At 38.4% G+C, this 17,500-nt stretch overlaps 1 protein-coding gene across 1 annotated transcript in view; it reads right to left on the reverse strand.

Moving 5' to 3' along the window:
- The window catches only part of LOC137999953 (WD repeat-containing protein 19-like), a 42,665-nt gene that overhangs the window by 22,380 nt on the left and 2,785 nt on the right, over positions 1-17,500 (reverse strand). The window contains exons 6-27 of the mRNA XM_068845992.1: positions 17,466-17,500; positions 16,841-16,886; positions 16,141-16,201; positions 15,767-15,838; positions 14,916-14,996; positions 13,593-13,673; positions 13,134-13,165; positions 12,903-12,984; positions 12,288-12,379; positions 11,747-11,814; positions 10,738-10,800; positions 10,276-10,361; positions 7,840-7,866; positions 6,435-6,549; positions 6,036-6,142; positions 4,342-4,464; positions 3,159-3,225; positions 2,597-2,679; positions 2,251-2,331; positions 2,066-2,132; positions 284-384; positions 137-202 (exon numbers count right to left, since the gene is read on the reverse strand). The exon at positions 17,466-17,500 is cut by the window's right edge and continues 18 nt beyond it. Of these exons, the coding sequence (XP_068702093.1) occupies positions 137-202; positions 284-384; positions 2,066-2,132; positions 2,251-2,331; positions 2,597-2,679; positions 3,159-3,225; positions 4,342-4,464; positions 6,036-6,142; positions 6,435-6,549; positions 7,840-7,866; positions 10,276-10,361; positions 10,738-10,800; positions 11,747-11,814; positions 12,288-12,379; positions 12,903-12,984; positions 13,134-13,165; positions 13,593-13,673; positions 14,916-14,996; positions 15,767-15,838; positions 16,141-16,201; positions 16,841-16,886; positions 17,466-17,500 (1,636 nt within the window). The remainder of the gene's footprint in view (positions 1-136; positions 203-283; positions 385-2,065; positions 2,133-2,250; positions 2,332-2,596; positions 2,680-3,158; positions 3,226-4,341; positions 4,465-6,035; positions 6,143-6,434; positions 6,550-7,839; positions 7,867-10,275; positions 10,362-10,737; positions 10,801-11,746; positions 11,815-12,287; positions 12,380-12,902; positions 12,985-13,133; positions 13,166-13,592; positions 13,674-14,915; positions 14,997-15,766; positions 15,839-16,140; positions 16,202-16,840; positions 16,887-17,465) is intronic.

Genomic DNA, 17,500 nt, shown 5'->3' on the forward strand with positions numbered 1-17,500 from the left:
CTGGGTGATCAACGAAATTTAAAACTTGTAAAAAATTGAAAATTTATATTGATAATTGATAATTGCGCAATAGAAATTAATAAAATTATTATTATTAATTAAAAATAAAATATGATTTGAATGTAGCTTGACTTACATCAGCTTTTGGAAGATCTTGAGGTTTTTCGTGGAAGAAATGCGTGGTGAGGTTAAGCTTGGATGTCTACAAAGAAGAAAGGTGAACACATAAATAACTATGGGTCGAAAACAGACATTTAAAGAGCTCGACGAAAGCTCAACTTACCTTTCCACTTTGTGTTTGACACGTAACTTCGCCTCCGTATAACATCAGAGGTTTTTGAGCGTACGGCAACTTGGTAGAGCCCGCCATTATGCATTGGGGCCCTAAAAGAGTAAACAAGCTTGTTTGCTCAAATGACGGACGGAATAAAAGAGTAAAGGAATATGAGAATGAAGGAAAGAGTGAACGACCAATCAAAGGAATTAGAAGTTCGATCTCCGAAGCGTTGTTTTATGACAATTAGTACTATTCGCAAAAACCTCCCTTTTTTGTCCAGGATTGACCCTAATTTGATGCACAACCAATTTTGACATCAAACACGACGTGTCTCTTTAAGTCTAAGCAATTGCCATCTATTTCCAAAAACTTGAACGTTTAGGGTCAAGGTTGGCGTTATTTTTAGCTGTACTTATTTATTTTCATTTATTTTTTGTTATTAATTCTCTCCACTATATAGATACAAAGGTATAAAACAAGAGGTTGGAACAATTGATAGCAGAGAAAGGGCAAAATAAAGTAGAACTAATTAGATGCCCTTTGTTGCTTTAAAAATTTTTAAAGATTGAGAGCATAGATTAAAAATAAAACAAATACAGTACACATACAAAATCCAAAGACATAGAACGAGAAGATGATAGCAGGAACTAAAGAACATTAATACTGAGCAAGATAATAACAATACAAGGATTGCTTGAAAGAATGCATACTGAAGGTGCCCGCATTTACGTGTTGTAATTACGTTGCTCAAATACATAGCTAAGATCACGATTGGTAGATTTAAAATCACAAAGATGTTCATGAAGAAATTTACAAGTATACAGTTAAATCGTAAAGTTGTAAAGTTGCATCTTAAAATTTCCTGACATCGTTAGGGTGCGTTCGATTGACCGTATTCCGGAATAGGAATACATGGAATATAAGTTAGAAATCCTTCGTTTTCACGGAGATTCGCATTAAGATTGTCAAACGCCTGCTAAAATGCTATTTTAAACATATTTTTATTATCGTTGCTGCTTCGAAACGCGCCAAACATACCGTTTTAATCATCTTATTCTTATTCCGGAATAGGGTCAATCGAACGCGCCCTTAAACTGTATACTTATTTTAGCTTAGGGTAGATGCAACTGTTTCAGTATCTTTGCTTGAAGAGCTGCATTTGGAGTACACTTTGTGACGTTTATAATTGTCCGTATTCCGCGACACGAGTGATGTTGAAGTTGGGAAGAAGAGCAAGAGGACACTTTGTGACCCTCATTGAAAACGGTGTACATCTAATTAGGGTCAATCCTGGACATATCTTAAACCTCTTGCTGCACAAGCCGAACCAAACAAGAACAAAATCGACAAAGAGCGAAATTCAATCTAGTGTCGTAAAGCTAAAACCAAAGTAATTACTTTGTCCAATCAAAAAGGACGGAGACAGTACAGTAAACCAATCAAAAATCGAAGTAATTAATGTAGCCGACACAAAGCGCGGAAAAATGTGCACGCGCAAGCCACCATTGCTTTTGGCTTCACATCTAGCCCCAGTTGTTCAAACGATGGATAACGCTATTCACCGGATAAATCACTATCCAGCGGATAAACACTAGCAAAACCAATTGATTTATCCGGCGGATAGCGCTATCCATCGTTTGAACAACTGGGGCCTGATTGGTTGAAAAAGTGGCGCGAGAAATTTGAACCAATCACTAAGTGAAGTAACGCAAAACCAAAGCAATTCGCTCATTACTTTCGACGCTCAATTGAAAACCGCTCTAATACACCTAATTACTAAAGACTCACCAATGACAGTGTCTCTATAAAATATGTAAGTGTAAATTTTGTCTTCATCATAGCCACAAAACAGGTCCTAAAAGAGGCAATAAATGAAGAATGAAGAAATATGTTGTTATCAAATTACGAAAGTAATCTCTTTTCTCCGCCTTTCATAGCTGAGTTTTAAGAGTTTCCTAAAATATGGAACGTACCTTATCCAACGGCCAGTTCTCCCAGACAATTCCACGAATGTTAGGAGAAAAGTTCGGAATCTCAAAAGTAGCATCGTTAACCTACAAAGGCAAAGATTAAAAAAAAGTAATGTCAACTTTAATACCTATCTAAGTTTTTGACAGTGATACTTTAGACACCGGAAAAGGCTTTATGAGCAACTGACAGGCCGTTTAAAGTTGATCCACGAACCCTAGAGAACAGTCTTTCACTGAAGTACAAGAGATCTTGTGAGCTGAGATACAAACTACATTTAGATGGCAACTATCCTGTATACCACCTGAAGGGACATATAGAACAGAAGCATATTTGCTTTACAGTACTTACAGGATTGTACACAAATCCATCTGACTTGTCATCGATAAACACAACGTGAGTCCCACTAAAATCCGGAAAAATCTTCTTGATACCTTAATAAGGGGAGAAAAAAATACAGAGAGAAGAGAGATGTTTCTTACTCTTTTTTTTGGCGGCCAACCTTTCGTCTGAAATGCGTTCAGTTCCTTGGGAAAGGGGATGCGGAAAGGGATAAGGGCATGAGTTCTGAGAATACTAAAAAAGGCTGATATTTCGGACAAGCTCGATTATGCGCATTTCCACCAGAAATCAATCCTACAGTTATGGGCCCCAATTGAAACCGTACAGAGTCGACCTTCCAAAAGGACAAAGCAACAAGTACGAATTTCATCGAAATCTCATTAACACAAAATGATTATTAATAGGGAAAAAGATCAATGACGGAAATTCACCTTAATAGGTAATTTCTAAATATTAATTTAATCATTCTAGCTGAAACTAAATTGAAACAGAGATTCCAATCTAGCCAGCAGATAGGCCTCCCAACGTATACTACTGTGCGGAACTAGTGCATTGACAACAAGTAACTCACCAACTACGTGTCTGAATTCATTCACAAACTGCCAGTCCTCAATAAAGAAATAGTACAGGCTTCCACTCTAGACAGAATTAATGGCACAACGCAGTGCAAAATTAGTGAAGTAAATAAACCGCTGACCGGCTGGCTCAGTTGGTTGAGCATCGGGCTGCTTACTGTGTGGGAAGTTGGGGGATCAAAACCACAGCCAGACCAACATTCGGGGTCTTAAAATAGCTGAGGAGAAAGTGTTGCCTTAAATTACATCCGCAAATGGTTAGAATTTCTAGTCTTCTCGGATAAGGACGACAAACCGTAGGTTCCGACTCACATCACTTGTGTGGGACGTTAAAGAACCCACACAACTTGAGAAGAGTGGTTTTGGTGCTCTCTCCCTCATTCTGTTCTGGGAGCACCTGTGAAATCAACTAGTTATTCCCTGAGTCAAGATTGTCAACTGCACGGCTGCCATTTACTGCAGGCTGCCAAAAAGCAGTCTGCAGAGAGTTGTGCATTGGCGCTGAAGTGCCCCAGCCTACAGGAGTGGTTAACTAAGCATTCAGCGATTGTGTTCAAAAACAACAAAAACAACTCAAGAGGGGGAGACCCAGTAGCTTTCCAGACGCCGTTTGTGATTGGAGAACGAAACAAAGATGATACAACAGAAACAATGCACCTAGCCCTGATACCAAAAGAAGTTACCGAGGACGGAAAAATACTTTTTGTAGCATAAGCGGATTACCTCGGTTCACATTTCAAGTCAAAACGCGTTTCTTTCTCCTCAATTATTAGCGACCTTCAGATTGGAGTACAAGGACGACTACAAGCACGAGTTCTCAATTCTCAGCACACGCATTTCCAAAATTTTCGTTCTTCAAACCTAATGCGCATGCTCAGTACAGAAAACTTGCACTTGCAGTCGGAACTCCAATCTCAAGGTTGCTATTAAAAGACGCTAAGTGTTGAATCCAAGACCACCTGACCAACAAATTTAAAAACAAAGCAAGCACATATGTGAGAGTCTTTTTTTTCCTCAAATGCTGAATTTCTAGATAGGATGACAGGAAAACACTTTCACGTTACAACTGACAAGAATGCAGATTTCGTCTTCAAAAACGATATTTTGAACGCAGAGACAGGCTCTTTCAAGGAGGAAAATAAAATGTCCAGTATGAATATTATTATGAATATTACTCACATCCATGCCATAGATTAAGAATTCAGAGGTCAAAGCACAGCAGGTGATTCGCCCTTGATTGACTTTGTCAGGAAAGAGTCTGCTCTCTCTTTCATCCGATGTATCCAGTGATTCACCCTCGATCTGCAAGAAAATTTAGCCACAGTACTCACTCACGAATACGGTGTGTAAGAATAAATTAGTATATACTAAAACTGTGGATAGCGTTGAACATGCGCGCTGATTGGCTACTCAAACTCCGGACATCCTTTGCTATTCACGCCCGAGCAATTCGCGTGGAATTTGTGTCTGAAAATGTTGCAATCTTTGCAGGAATAAAATCATCTTTTTGTGCTATATTATCTCACTGTTTTAGTATATACTAAAACAACTATTCACCTCAATGTAGGTGGCTAGTGAATAATTCACCTCGCCCCCACCACTAGCCACCTCCACATGGGTGAACAATTGTTAACTAGCGAGTAAGTTGTACGGAGAGAAATAAATGAGTATTTGTAATAGTAAAGATATTAAGACAAAGACAATAGTGGTGATCATGATAGTGATATATAGTGCTGCTGATAGAGAGCTGATAGAGAGGTTTTCAATTGAGTGTCATAAAACAAATTCCAAAATAATTTCTTTGACCAATCACACCAAGTGCAAAAGGTGCAATGAAACAATCTAAATTCGTAGCAATTCTATGTAACTTGCTCAAAGCGCGGGAAAAACCGCGCTTGCAAATCGCGATTGGTTTTGGTTTTTCTTCTCATTGGTTGATAAACTGACACGAGGTCTTTTAACCAATCATTAAGCGTAGCAATTGCAATCGCGTAATTACTTTCGACATTCAGTTGAAAACTTCTCTAAGAGAAAGATTGAACATCGCGTTTTCAATGGGTAAAACGGCAAACGACTAATAGCAGGCTGAAGCTTGTCAAAAAGACACGAAAGTTTCTTCATTCTCTCTTGCCTCTTTCTTTTGAAACATTTCTCGATGTTTGTAAGTAAACGCAAGAAATGAGCTGAAACCGAACGTGTTTTTTTGTTTTTGTTTTTTAGCAAGAAGCAAATTGTTTTCATCCTGCCGTTTGCCGTGAACGAGACGCTAAGTCCCTCTAAGGGTGGTGGTAGTGACGACGATCATGATGATGATGATGATGATGATGATGATGATGATGATGATGACGATGAAGATGACGACCACGACCACGACGACCACGACGATGATGATGATGACGATGACGATGACGATGACGATGACGATGACGATGACGATGACGATGACGATGACGATGACGATGACGACGACGACGACGATGACGATGATGATGATAGTGCCCAACAGAAAGTGTGACAATACCACACCGGGAACTATGTGTCCCACACTACTAAAACAGAATGTGTTCTTTAACGTCCCATCCAACTTAGTCTACTGTAACGCGAGGGCCGGACCTACACTTTAACTCTCCAAAGCACTTTCTTCTCAATCACTCAAAGAACCCGAGAGCCAGTTCGGCCCATGTAAATAGAGGACAATGGACATACTTATAATGAGGAATCTTGTATTCCGCAGATTCATACAATCTTTGTCCATAGGTATTGTAATGAATTTTGAAACTGATTAATAAATTAAGTTAAATTAATACTCTCCTCGCATCCACTGTCAGTGTAGCAGGAAGATAAGGGACCCTCAGAAATATGCACTAACTTACCAAATGAAGCTGAACTTTGCCCTCAAACAAGACAGCGGCATAGTCAGCATTCAGGTGAATGGTGTTAACAGTTCCCAGGTATTCCCTGTCTTTCAACTGTTCGGAACCTATTATTCCACAACAAATTAACGTAAAGTTAAAGTTGATTTATTCCGCTTCAGTTACAATGGGTCAGATGACGCTGGTATCGTGCGCGCTGGAGCCACAGGGACTGGGGCCGACTAGAAATAATCATGATCAAACAAAGTATCCCTGACTCATTTCCAAGATGTATCTACCCTGGCTCCGTGGGAAGGAAAGATGGAAGACCAGGAAATGAGCAAATGGACCAATGACATAAATTTTTTTTTTGTTAGCAGTATGTGAACCATAAAGTCTCTAAAGAACTTCTGGACCTACCTTTCTCAGCCAACGAGTAGAACCAAGCACGGTTATTCATTCCAACAGCAAGATGATACGGCCCAAGTGCAACAAAGTTAGGTTCGACAATAATGTCCACACTAAGGGGGCGTTCCTTAAAATATTTAAAAACGATACCAATTATCAGCCGCATGGTCCACTACTAAATACTACTCAGTTCAATTCGATGATGAAGAATTGATGATAAAATCTCGTGCTCCACTTTTTCTTCTATACGTTATCAAAAAAAGAAAAGAAATAATCCACCCTAAAGGCTCTGTTACACTGAGAAATTTTTGGTGCAACTTGTCCCAACACCATGGCGAGACAAGTTGCACGAAAGATTGCCCGACGTCACATACCTTGCAAACGGCCAAACACATTTCGCGACAAGGTGCAAACATTGTCACGGTTACGGAAAGTAAGATTTAGTTCTACTTTCCGCAACGCTTCACGTAACATTGCAATGAATTTTTCAAGCACTGCTCGGTGTAACAACTGTCCTGTAACTTGCGTCGCAACGGCTTGCGGGATCAGCCAATGAAAATAGTGAAAATGTTCCTTTGACCTCATGTGATCATCGAAAACGTTAACGAGATAAGTTGCAAGAAACGTTGCCTAATGTAACACCCCTTAAGCAACTCATTTCGCAATGTGAGAACTTAATTTGTCGTACCAAATTGCAAGACGAGTTGCAAGAAATATTACCAGGTGTAAAGGCGCTCTTGCAATGTGCAATTTTTCGTGCAACTTAAAATTGTCTCGCAACGCCATTGCGAGACAAGTTGCACGAATCATAATCCTATGTAACATTCCTTGCAACGACCAACAACGTTGCCGAGGCCAGTTGCAGATACTGTTGCGGAAAGTAGAATTTAGTTCTACTTTCCGCAACGGTTGCAACGAATTTTTAAGCATTGCACAGTGTATAAAATCTGCCCTTCAACTTGTGTCTCAACGGTTTGCGGCACTAACCAATGAAAATCTTCCTTTGACCTCATGTGACCATCGAAAGGAGACAAGTTGCATGAAACGTTGCTCAGTGTAACACCCATAAAACAACTTGTTCCGTACTGTGAGAACGTTTGTAGAAATCGCGTTGCGAGACAAGTTGCACGAAAAATTTCACACGTGTCGGTGACCTCGAGGCTGTTGGTAAGAAAATAGGGATTGAACAAGCCTTTTCTGCGCAGATTATCAACCTTGCAGTATCCTCCTTTCTTTTACAGTGATGCATGATGCTGAAAGTCGTTTCCGCAACAGCCGAGAGGGAAACATGGGCATCTTGCTGAGGTTATAGAAATTTCCGTCCATGCTATCAACAAAAGGCTTTGTCAGAACAACAGACACACCCGACTGCAAAACCCCATTGACTAATTATACCGATGTTCTTGTGTAAGCTTACCTGTACAACATTATCAACCACAGTCACCTATAAGTAAATAGAAGTATCAATGAATAGAAGGATTAGAAAATTCAAATGTTCAAAATGTCCAGTGAAAAATAAACTGTTTGCAAAATATAAGGTATTAGATAAATCTCAAGCTGATTCCCTAGAAATTAAACTTGTCATAGATTTTCTATGAAACTTCGCACACTCTTGCAACAAGTAAAGGAGATGATAAAAATGTAATAAAAGGGGGGCCACCGTACTCGTTTCCATGGTACTATACGACGCTGACGAATACGGCTATTTAAGCCACTTTGACAATTGCCGCCCATGTTGGACAAATTTAGCTCGATTTGATAAACGTAATCACGCTGGATATAACGCAACGCTTTTTATCTTTCTATGGTTAATTCACGTACGTAGGTGAAAAATGTATTTGAATGCCTTTGTGAGTACTTAAGTCTTAACACTCCAAAATAGATTTAGCTTGAGTGTGGGGCTGTTCGACTGGTAATGGCTCCTTCGGTAGAATGTTATGAAATTGCCAAAAAAAAAACAAAATGGCCATAGTTTTTTTGCTGATTTTTTTACTTCTCCATAAAGACACCATTCTCAGCAAAAATACGAAACAAAATATGGGTGTCACTGTTCTAGCTCGTTCAGGAGAAAATAGCCATTCTTTGACGGATTAAGCTTGATGTCAATGAAAATCCGCCATTTATCAATGTGCGCGAACTACTGCGTGCGCCAATGACGCAAGAAATCATGCGCAGTAGTGCTGCACAATGCAAAACCAGGAAATCCCCTTAAATATGACAGAACAAATAATATTAGCTTGAATCGGCCATTTATAGTAGCTACATTTTAAACCTGAAGCCTCAAACGTTGCATCAAGACCCTCCAATAGGAACCTTTTGAGCGGAGGACGAGGACGACTACGACTTCAAGTTTTCCGTACTCAGAGCATGCGAATAAGGTTTGGAGGCCACCGACATTTTTCGAAGTGCGCGTGCTCATAACGGAAAACCCGTATCATAGTCGATCTTATCCTCCGATCTAAAGGTCCCTAATATCATGATATAGAACGGCAAACAACACCTGACGGCTTAATTTTCTAAATACCAAGTGTGTCTTTGTCCACCATGAAAATGGATCAGCCTATTTATATCGTATCGAATTTTAGACAGGCTTTGTGTAGCTTATACCATCCCCCGAGCATTTACCCATGATACAGAAGGCAGACCATTTCCTGCTTTTAATTTTGCGATTATCGTGTGTGGGGTTTTCTACGTCCCACAGGGTTATTGAACAATGAAGGGTTGTGAGACGGGGCCAACGATTTATCGTCCTTATCCGAGAAGACTAGAGAGCCTAACCATTTGCAGATGGCATATACATCAAGGGCACCAAACGAGCAAATTATGCCAAAAGTCTTTGAGAGACATTTTTAGGCTCCTTGTAATGTTTAAAGACTGTCTAAAGAGATGTTTTTATCACCCAGAAGAATTTTATCTGTTCGGATATCTTAGCTGAAAAATGAAGTGTCCGAAAATTTTGGGGAAAAATTATTGCTTTCCTCATCTCAGAAATTGGTAGCTGGACGTTACAACCTTCTAAAAACTTTCCAACCAACCACTTGCTCATCCGAGACTGCTAAGTGTTCTCTTGAAGTGTCAAAAACTGCAAAAATATCCCTTCTGAAAAGGTAAGGGACTACTTTCTCTTGTTCCGAATCAATTAAGGTGATGTTTTAGTCAAGAAAACTATAGCTGCTTGGCAACGGTAGAACCGGAGTTCTTTGAACAGTTTGACTCTCCCGGGCACATATTTCGCCAAAGATTATCGTTGGATGTAGCAATTTCTTTTCAGTTATCTTAAGACCCTTCCGACCTCGTCAAAATTGACTCATCCACGTGTGGGCAGATAGCCTTGGTAGCTTTATAGCTCTGTTAGACTCATCGCCATTAGATGAGCTTGGGTAAGGGTGCCTTTAAGGTTGGTAGGGAGCTTGAGTGAATTAAGGCCAAGCAGGGAAGTATCCGTGGCAAGAGCCCGTGAGTGGGAACCACCATTGCATGAAGCTACTACCAAGCACCGTCACACTGAAATGAATTCAGTGGAATTAACATACTCAACTGACCCGTTACTTACCATTGCCCCAAACCGAGAAAAGGTGGGAACGGATGGGAGCTGGAATCCGCAAAGATTCGCGAAATACATACAGGCAGCCAAACAAAAGAACCCCAAAGATCAGCTCAAAAGCCACGAGGCAAGCAATAAGCCCCTGTGACCACCCCATAGATTGTGGGATTAACTTTGCCTAAATTACATTCTCATGGCCACCTGTAAGCTTCCCTTTCACTGAATTAAATTAATAAATAAAGTTCATATTATTACTAATAAATTTATTATTCATTTCCACCTCATTCGATTTCATAACATGCCACATACCTCTCTCAGAGAAGTGAGATAGGATAACCTTGTACCATTTGCACTTCCAAGAACTGGCAGCTTTGTAAGATACACGTGAATGGCACCTAGAGAAAATAAGAAGTTGATTTTTAAGTACAGTAGCTTGTATCACTTGCACTACAAATGGACATTTTAAAATATAAAACAACTATACGTTGCAGGCATGTTTCGGCAGGAACTTCTGCCTTCTTCTGCAGTGTAAGTTGCATGAGTTGCAAATCTGAATATAAATATCTGATAAGTGTTAATGAGTACAAATACAATATAAAGAAAAATATCTAAAGCGTGCAAATTACAGAGAAAGGCTTAAGTTCATCACTTCATAAGAGAAATTAATTGAATTTTGACCGGCAATCGTCGTTGGAAATGTAATCATAATGCTCCTTTGAATTTCGTTAAATAAACTTTCATGCAACTTTTTATCTCTTATAATTTTTTTACCTAACTGGGTGCCAACAGCAAGCAGTTGTCCATCATCTGTCCAAGAGATCCTGTCCAGGCGCCCTGTAAAGTGTACAGACAACAGGATATACCAGCAGTAATCAAGGGTTAGTGAGGTGTGTTCGATTCCTTTTTGTCATGGATGAGGCATTTGAATTAGTAGTTGTATATTTTGGGGAGAATCATTTTGGACACTTTCCTAGTATTTGAAGGTATCACAGGATTTATAAGTATTTTGACTGTTATCTTGTTGCTAATAATTTCATTACGAACAATTATACAATGCATGTACTGTGATGCAATATCAGTTTTGTGGGATATCAGTAGTCTTTCTTGCTGTATAGCCAAACAGCGTGACTATGCATTGTGTACAGCACGGGGTATTACTGGATGGTCACCCATCCAGGTATAGGCCTTTTTCGATTATTAAAATTCAGCTTGAAAGAGCTAGAGGTATAGACGACAAAGACAAAGGAAAGTGGACGATATGCAAATATTTTTCACATTTCATTCCAACGACTTCCTATTGTTTTTGTCCTCACTGCCTCACTATCAAGCTGAAAGAGACACAAATGGCCTAGAAATGAGATTGAGGTTGTTTGTGCCAAAACAAAATGGCGTCCAAATGCTGAAATCGTATGTCATCACGATCAATACCCAAGGGACATTCCACGCTACTGACATGATTAGAATGCATTCTCCTCCAACGCAAATATAGTTAAGAGCCAGGCAATGTAAGTTCACTGTTACCCACAGTAGAAATTTAAAAGCACTGAATGAGACATGTTTTGTGGCAAAAGCGGAGCAAACATTTCAAGCATTTTAGCACTTTGCACTACTGAATTTCAAAGAAAGCAAGAATTAAGCTTCAGTATTCCAAAGGCTATTGACAGTTTATTTTTTTCCCTTCAACTTTGAGATCTGGCACCTTTTTGATTTTCAAGAAACACAACATCATGTCAAGATAAGCTGTCAAAAAAGCTACAGTGTATTTGGTGACTTCACAAACCTCCTGCATCTTCTATGGTTATGATGGCATAAATCTCCTTCAGTTCTGTCAAGTCATGAATCTTCACACTGAAAGAGAGAGACATGGCCCATTGAAATCACTAAGTGATAATTATCCTCGCGCTACAGGCTGACAACCGCGTGACATCACAACATTTGATACGGTTGTTGATCCCATATATATTTATAATAAACTGATCAAGGAAAACATTCCAAATGAAAAACTACAAATCGGTGATTAGGGGATATTGTGAACCATCCCAAAAACCCATCAACCCACACAAAACAGCACAGAAATGGAACTTGATCATCTGACTGTCAGAAAAAGTATTTTGACGAAGATTTGTAGTTTTTATGAAACATTTTCCTTGATCAGTTGAATCAAGCTGAGATTGGCCATTGCAGGCCAAAGCAAACATATGAGATCAAAAACCATGTCAATTATTGCGATGTAATGTGGCATCGAATCCCTAACTTTGTCTGGCTGTGCCTAGGGCCAGTTGACTTGATGTTGCTGCTTCAGTACTTCAAAATGTACTCACCAGTTGTCGCCACAAGATGCAGCCTTATTAAGCTCCAATGATATGGCAATGCCAGTCAGCTCATCCTTGTGATCGCTAGTTTGGTACAACTCCTGTGTAATTCAGTGGTACATGCAGACATGAGCTCAACATAAATGCTTTATTTCATGAGGACCCTCAAGAAACTGTATACATACTAACCCTACAACCATGCTTCATTATATTCTCAACAGAATATTGCATTTCTGATTGGTCAATTGACAAATGCTAATACGAAAGTTGCCATGGAAACACAGTGACGGGGTAATTTTGTTGAGTACATGCATATGATAAATGAAAAATTGTATGAAGTTGTTCATGCATTTTGAGATTATGGGCACATTAGACAAGTGATGTTTTGAAAGTTCTCAAATAAATTTGCATTCTCCTACAGCAGGTGCAATTTTGAGAACTTTCATAACACCACTTGTGCCCATAAATCATGAAATGCACTAGTGTTGATACGATTTCCTATACTTATTGGTCAATAATAATAAAATAAATATTAATAGAGACCAAAAGGGGTTACCACGATTGGGACATGTAGCCCTGATGCAAGGCAAAACAAATGTCAAAATTCCATGACTCTTTCAATACCTGTCCAATTTCCTTGATATGTGTAGATATAACTACAAAGAAGCCATTTGAAAAACCTATCATAATGTAGCCATCACCAAACCTACAGAAAAAGAATGCTTTCATTAATACATGTAAATTAAATATAATGCCAAAACAACCAATCGCAAAGTCAGCCAAGCAATAGAAGAGTACAAGTATTGATCATGCATGCAGTGCCAAATTCATCCAACAATGATTCTAGCAACATACCATTTGTAGGCTACTATATTCCCATATCGTTGCTGTTGAAAGAAAATGTGTACATAAGGAAAAGTCAGCTCTGGGGACTCTGTTCAAAACTAGACTACACCGTAGCTAATTTGGACATCTTTCTCAGTTGCTAAATCACTTATCAAAATTATTCAGGGTTGCCCTATTAAAACATAGCCACATTGAATTAATGTCACAAAGTATTCCCTCGACCAAAACCTTTACAAGAAGTTACCCCAGCAAAGTAACATTAATTTGAGTGCTGTTCAGGCATGGATTTTTCATGTATCATTATTGTAACAAAATAAAAATATTCATTAACTGTCACTCCAGTCCAGATAGTGGAAAATGGTACTGAAAGTCACTACAGATGATGTAAACAATCATGGAGATTTATGGCACAATAAACGTCTATCAGTGAACCGTGAAAGATGAGAACATAATTATTCATTACAGTACCTGAAAAGCCAGTTCAACAGGGTTGTCAGGGTCATTCAAGTTGTATAAATATAAGGTTTTCCTGCCAACTATCATGCTGACCTAAATACACAAGGAAAGTGACAATAATAAATTGTTAATTATTTTTAAATAATTAACAATTTATTATTTATTAACAACATTATTTATTAACAATTTATTAACAACACATATTAAAATATGTGTTGTTTCTGGTTGAAATGATGTCAACTCTCAGAATACACCATTTTACAGTTAGGCCTATGAATGGTAGTGAGGCTGGTGATGACCTTGTATTGTTGGGACCTCACTACTTTTATCATGTAAATAAATCCATTAGAAAAGTTTAGGGGTTGGTATCCAAATGCATGAGGTCAACGAAAGCCTTACTTGCTTCTATTCATACATGTACATGTACATGTAGGTCAGGTATAAAGTTCCCAGCCATAACAGTGTAAAAATAATGGAAGGGTTACGTTTTAACAAACATTGGCCGTGTAACACTTTATATTTCAACAGACTTAAATTAGAGTGTAATGAGAAGTGCTAGTTTTGTACCCCATATATGAACCATATGAGCATTAGCCCTACTAATGGAAATGGGCCCACACAAGGACAGAGAAAAACTCTGACTCCAGGGTGGAAATTGAACCCACGACCTTCAGGTTAGATCACCACTGCTCTACCGACTGAGCTACAATGTAACCTTGTAGCACTTCTCATTACACTCTAATCAGTTAAGTCTGTTGAAATATAAAGCACTTGCTACATGGCCAACGTTTGTAAAAATGTAACCAGGTGCCTTGTACAAGTACATGTTCATTGAGCAGCACTGTGACTTTAACATCTTCAGTTCCCACGGCCTGCTCCCGTCTGACCTTGTTATGCTCACTCGGTAGAGCAGCGGTGATCTAACTCGAAGGTCGTGGGTTCAATTCCCACCCTGGTCAGAGTTTTTCTCTGTCCTTGTGTGGGCCCATTTCCATTAGTTTTAAGGGCTAACGCTCACATGGTTCATATGGGGTACAAAACTAGCACTTCTCATTTACACTCTAATCAGTTAAGTCTGTAAAAATAATGGTCTTTTCTCATTCTCATTTTCCATTGTTTTTTTTAAGACAGCAAAAACTGTAAATAAATAGTGAACTTCCTTAATTTGCATGGCGGCCAATTTATTGGCCATAGGCAATAGATTTCGTACTCTGAGCCTCCAGTTGACTGCAAAAACAAATTAATTTTCAATCTCTAGGGACTCAACATGGCCGCCGGGTGATTTAAGGCCTATTGAGTTTTGAATTTGTTATGGAATTTCATTTTGAAACTTACTGTGTTCTCTCCTATCGAGCTCCTCTCGTCGGTCTTCATCTCACTGAACTGTATGTCACTTGGATCAGCACGAACAGTCGCCTTTAATGTAACAATGAATTACAAAGAAACATCTCATACTGCCTTACTTACACAGTTTTGTGTGAGCTGGGACTGTACAGTACTGCCTGAAACTACAGTAACTGTATTTATACCTCTTAGAGACGAAGACATGCAGACCTAACCTTTGTTGTGAGTAATGGCCTCACGTCCACTGCAGGTCGCAAAAAAAAAAAATTTCCAAGAGGGAAAACCGAGGTGCTCATAATTTATAATCTGCGAGAAATTTACCGCAGAAAAGAACTACAATAATTAAAATTTGTCAACTTAGAAGTGAAAATACCAGGCTGAGCGTGTATTAAATTATTGAGAAATTTCAATTGATTCCTTGCAAATGCAAATTGCTCTAAAGCAAAAGTACACCCTGTACATGTACATCAATTATTCAATTCAAATAAACATTATTGTGCTATGGGGATTGAGTACAGTGTGCACAAAAGATTTTTCTTCAAGAAGTTGGAGTGTTTGTTTACTTCTATTTATTTCCCAAGCTGGCCACAGAATTTAAAGTACTACGTAAAATACTTAAACTTAAGACAGCTATGCATTTTAGCATGGGTGTTCCTGATACAGCCCCTAAATTCATCAAAATTGGCAGCAATTTCATTAGTATTAATTTTATAAATTTACTAATTATGCATGGACTTCATTTTTAATAAAATATACATGTAAAACAAAAAAGGTACAATGTATATTGATTTCTTACAAAGACTAATTATTTAAAATAAATTGGCACTACACTGTATACTCACCTGTCTAATTGTATCCCCATCAACATTACTGACTGTGATGCACTTGTCCTCACCACCAAGCGCTAGTAAATTCTTTCAGAAGACATAATACAAAGATATAAAGAATCTAAGAAAATTTAATTAATCTGCAAAAAACTATTTTTTAAACAACATACTCCATAATCCATACTAGTATATCTTTAATGGTTCTTAAACTCATTCACACCTCAAACAACCAAGGACATCCCCCCATTGACAAGTAAAAGTGTCACTCTCAGGGGTCAATGTGTTACACACCTCAAACACCCTAGGACGCGCCCACCCCCCACCCCCCTCCCATTGACACGTAAAGTGTCACTCTGATGTACAGGGGTCAATGGGTAATTTAAACCTACCTCTGAGTTCCAGGCCCCACAGATAATCTTCTTCGTGTGTTTACCAAGTATGGGTACTTTCCTGAGAAATCAAGCATCACACTTTAAAATAGTTAAATAAATTTGACAATACCCTCCGGTACTTAGTGTAATCATTTGCTTGGTAATGGTTGGTAATTTATGACTGGAAGGGTGCTCAGAGGTGACCAATAAATTATTGTTTCATGAATTTTAGACAATGTAGACTACAAGTAGTAGAACCTCATGATTAGCAACCATTTACTCACAGATCATTTATGTCTGTCATAAGGGTGTCTTAGATTTGATTTGACAAAAATTTGTGGTGAAGTCATGGAGTAAGCAAGTTGCATGTGAAAGTCGTAAACAAACATCATATGTACCAACACAAATGGTTTAATCAATGAAAAAGTCAAAACACTTCTTTGCTTGGTAAAAAAATGCATATTAATGTTTAAAAAAATTAGTCAAGCTGTAAAATTAAATTGCGAATGGCAGGGAGCTGGCTTGAATTGGAATTAAGTCTTGGAGAGACCCACATCCCATGCAGCCTAATTTTTCTAGCTTTGATTTGTTTTTGATTAATACTGTGTCAGCTAATGCCAACTTTATACCCTGACCAGAAATTTTTCCACTCAGCCGTATTAAGTTTTGGAGGAGCTATTATACTACTGTAACAGTAACTTAAGATAACTTAAATCACCTTGACGTTTGATGGTTGTACATCAGCAAGTTTCCCTTGGAGGTTCCTGACAGGTGATAATGTAAAATTCATGGGCAATGAAGAATTTAAAAATTTCTTTTTTGTTCAATGGAAAAAGATCAACAAAATAATGTACTCACTACCACAAAAACCATTCGGACTTTGGCATATAGTGTATCAACTAAACCAAATGGTTCTGGTTTCTTTTTTACTCTTTCATGTATTTAAAGGTATTTGACATGGTATGGCTCACTTAGGGCATATAGTTAGTATGCTTAGGGCAAGGATATTAACTTTTTAAAATTAGAATTATCATATAATTACAACTTGCACATTGATTCATATAATTGGAAGCATCAATGAGGGATTTTTATAGTTACTGTAGCCTTATGTACAATTGTGTAATATAATAAAATATACATTGCAAATGGCTTTTATCGTGTAAATCCTGTTGTAAAATTGCCAAAACACAACTTACATGTAAGGTACTAATGATCACACTGCCCCCTCCTTTTCCCCCAAAATAAAAAAAAACTAAAAAGCCAACCTGGCATGCAGCTAAAACTATGTGCCCAGGCTCATAGCTATACAATATAAAATGTAGTTAGTACTACTACTAACTCACCTATTGCCAGCTGTGGCCCAACTCTTGACCAGAGT

The sequence above is a fragment of the Montipora foliosa genome, chromosome 4 (genome assembly GCF_036669935.1).
Source record: "Montipora foliosa isolate CH-2021 chromosome 4, ASM3666993v2, whole genome shotgun sequence".
In the NCBI taxonomy this organism is placed as follows: Eukaryota; Metazoa; Cnidaria; class Anthozoa; order Scleractinia; family Acroporidae; genus Montipora; species Montipora foliosa.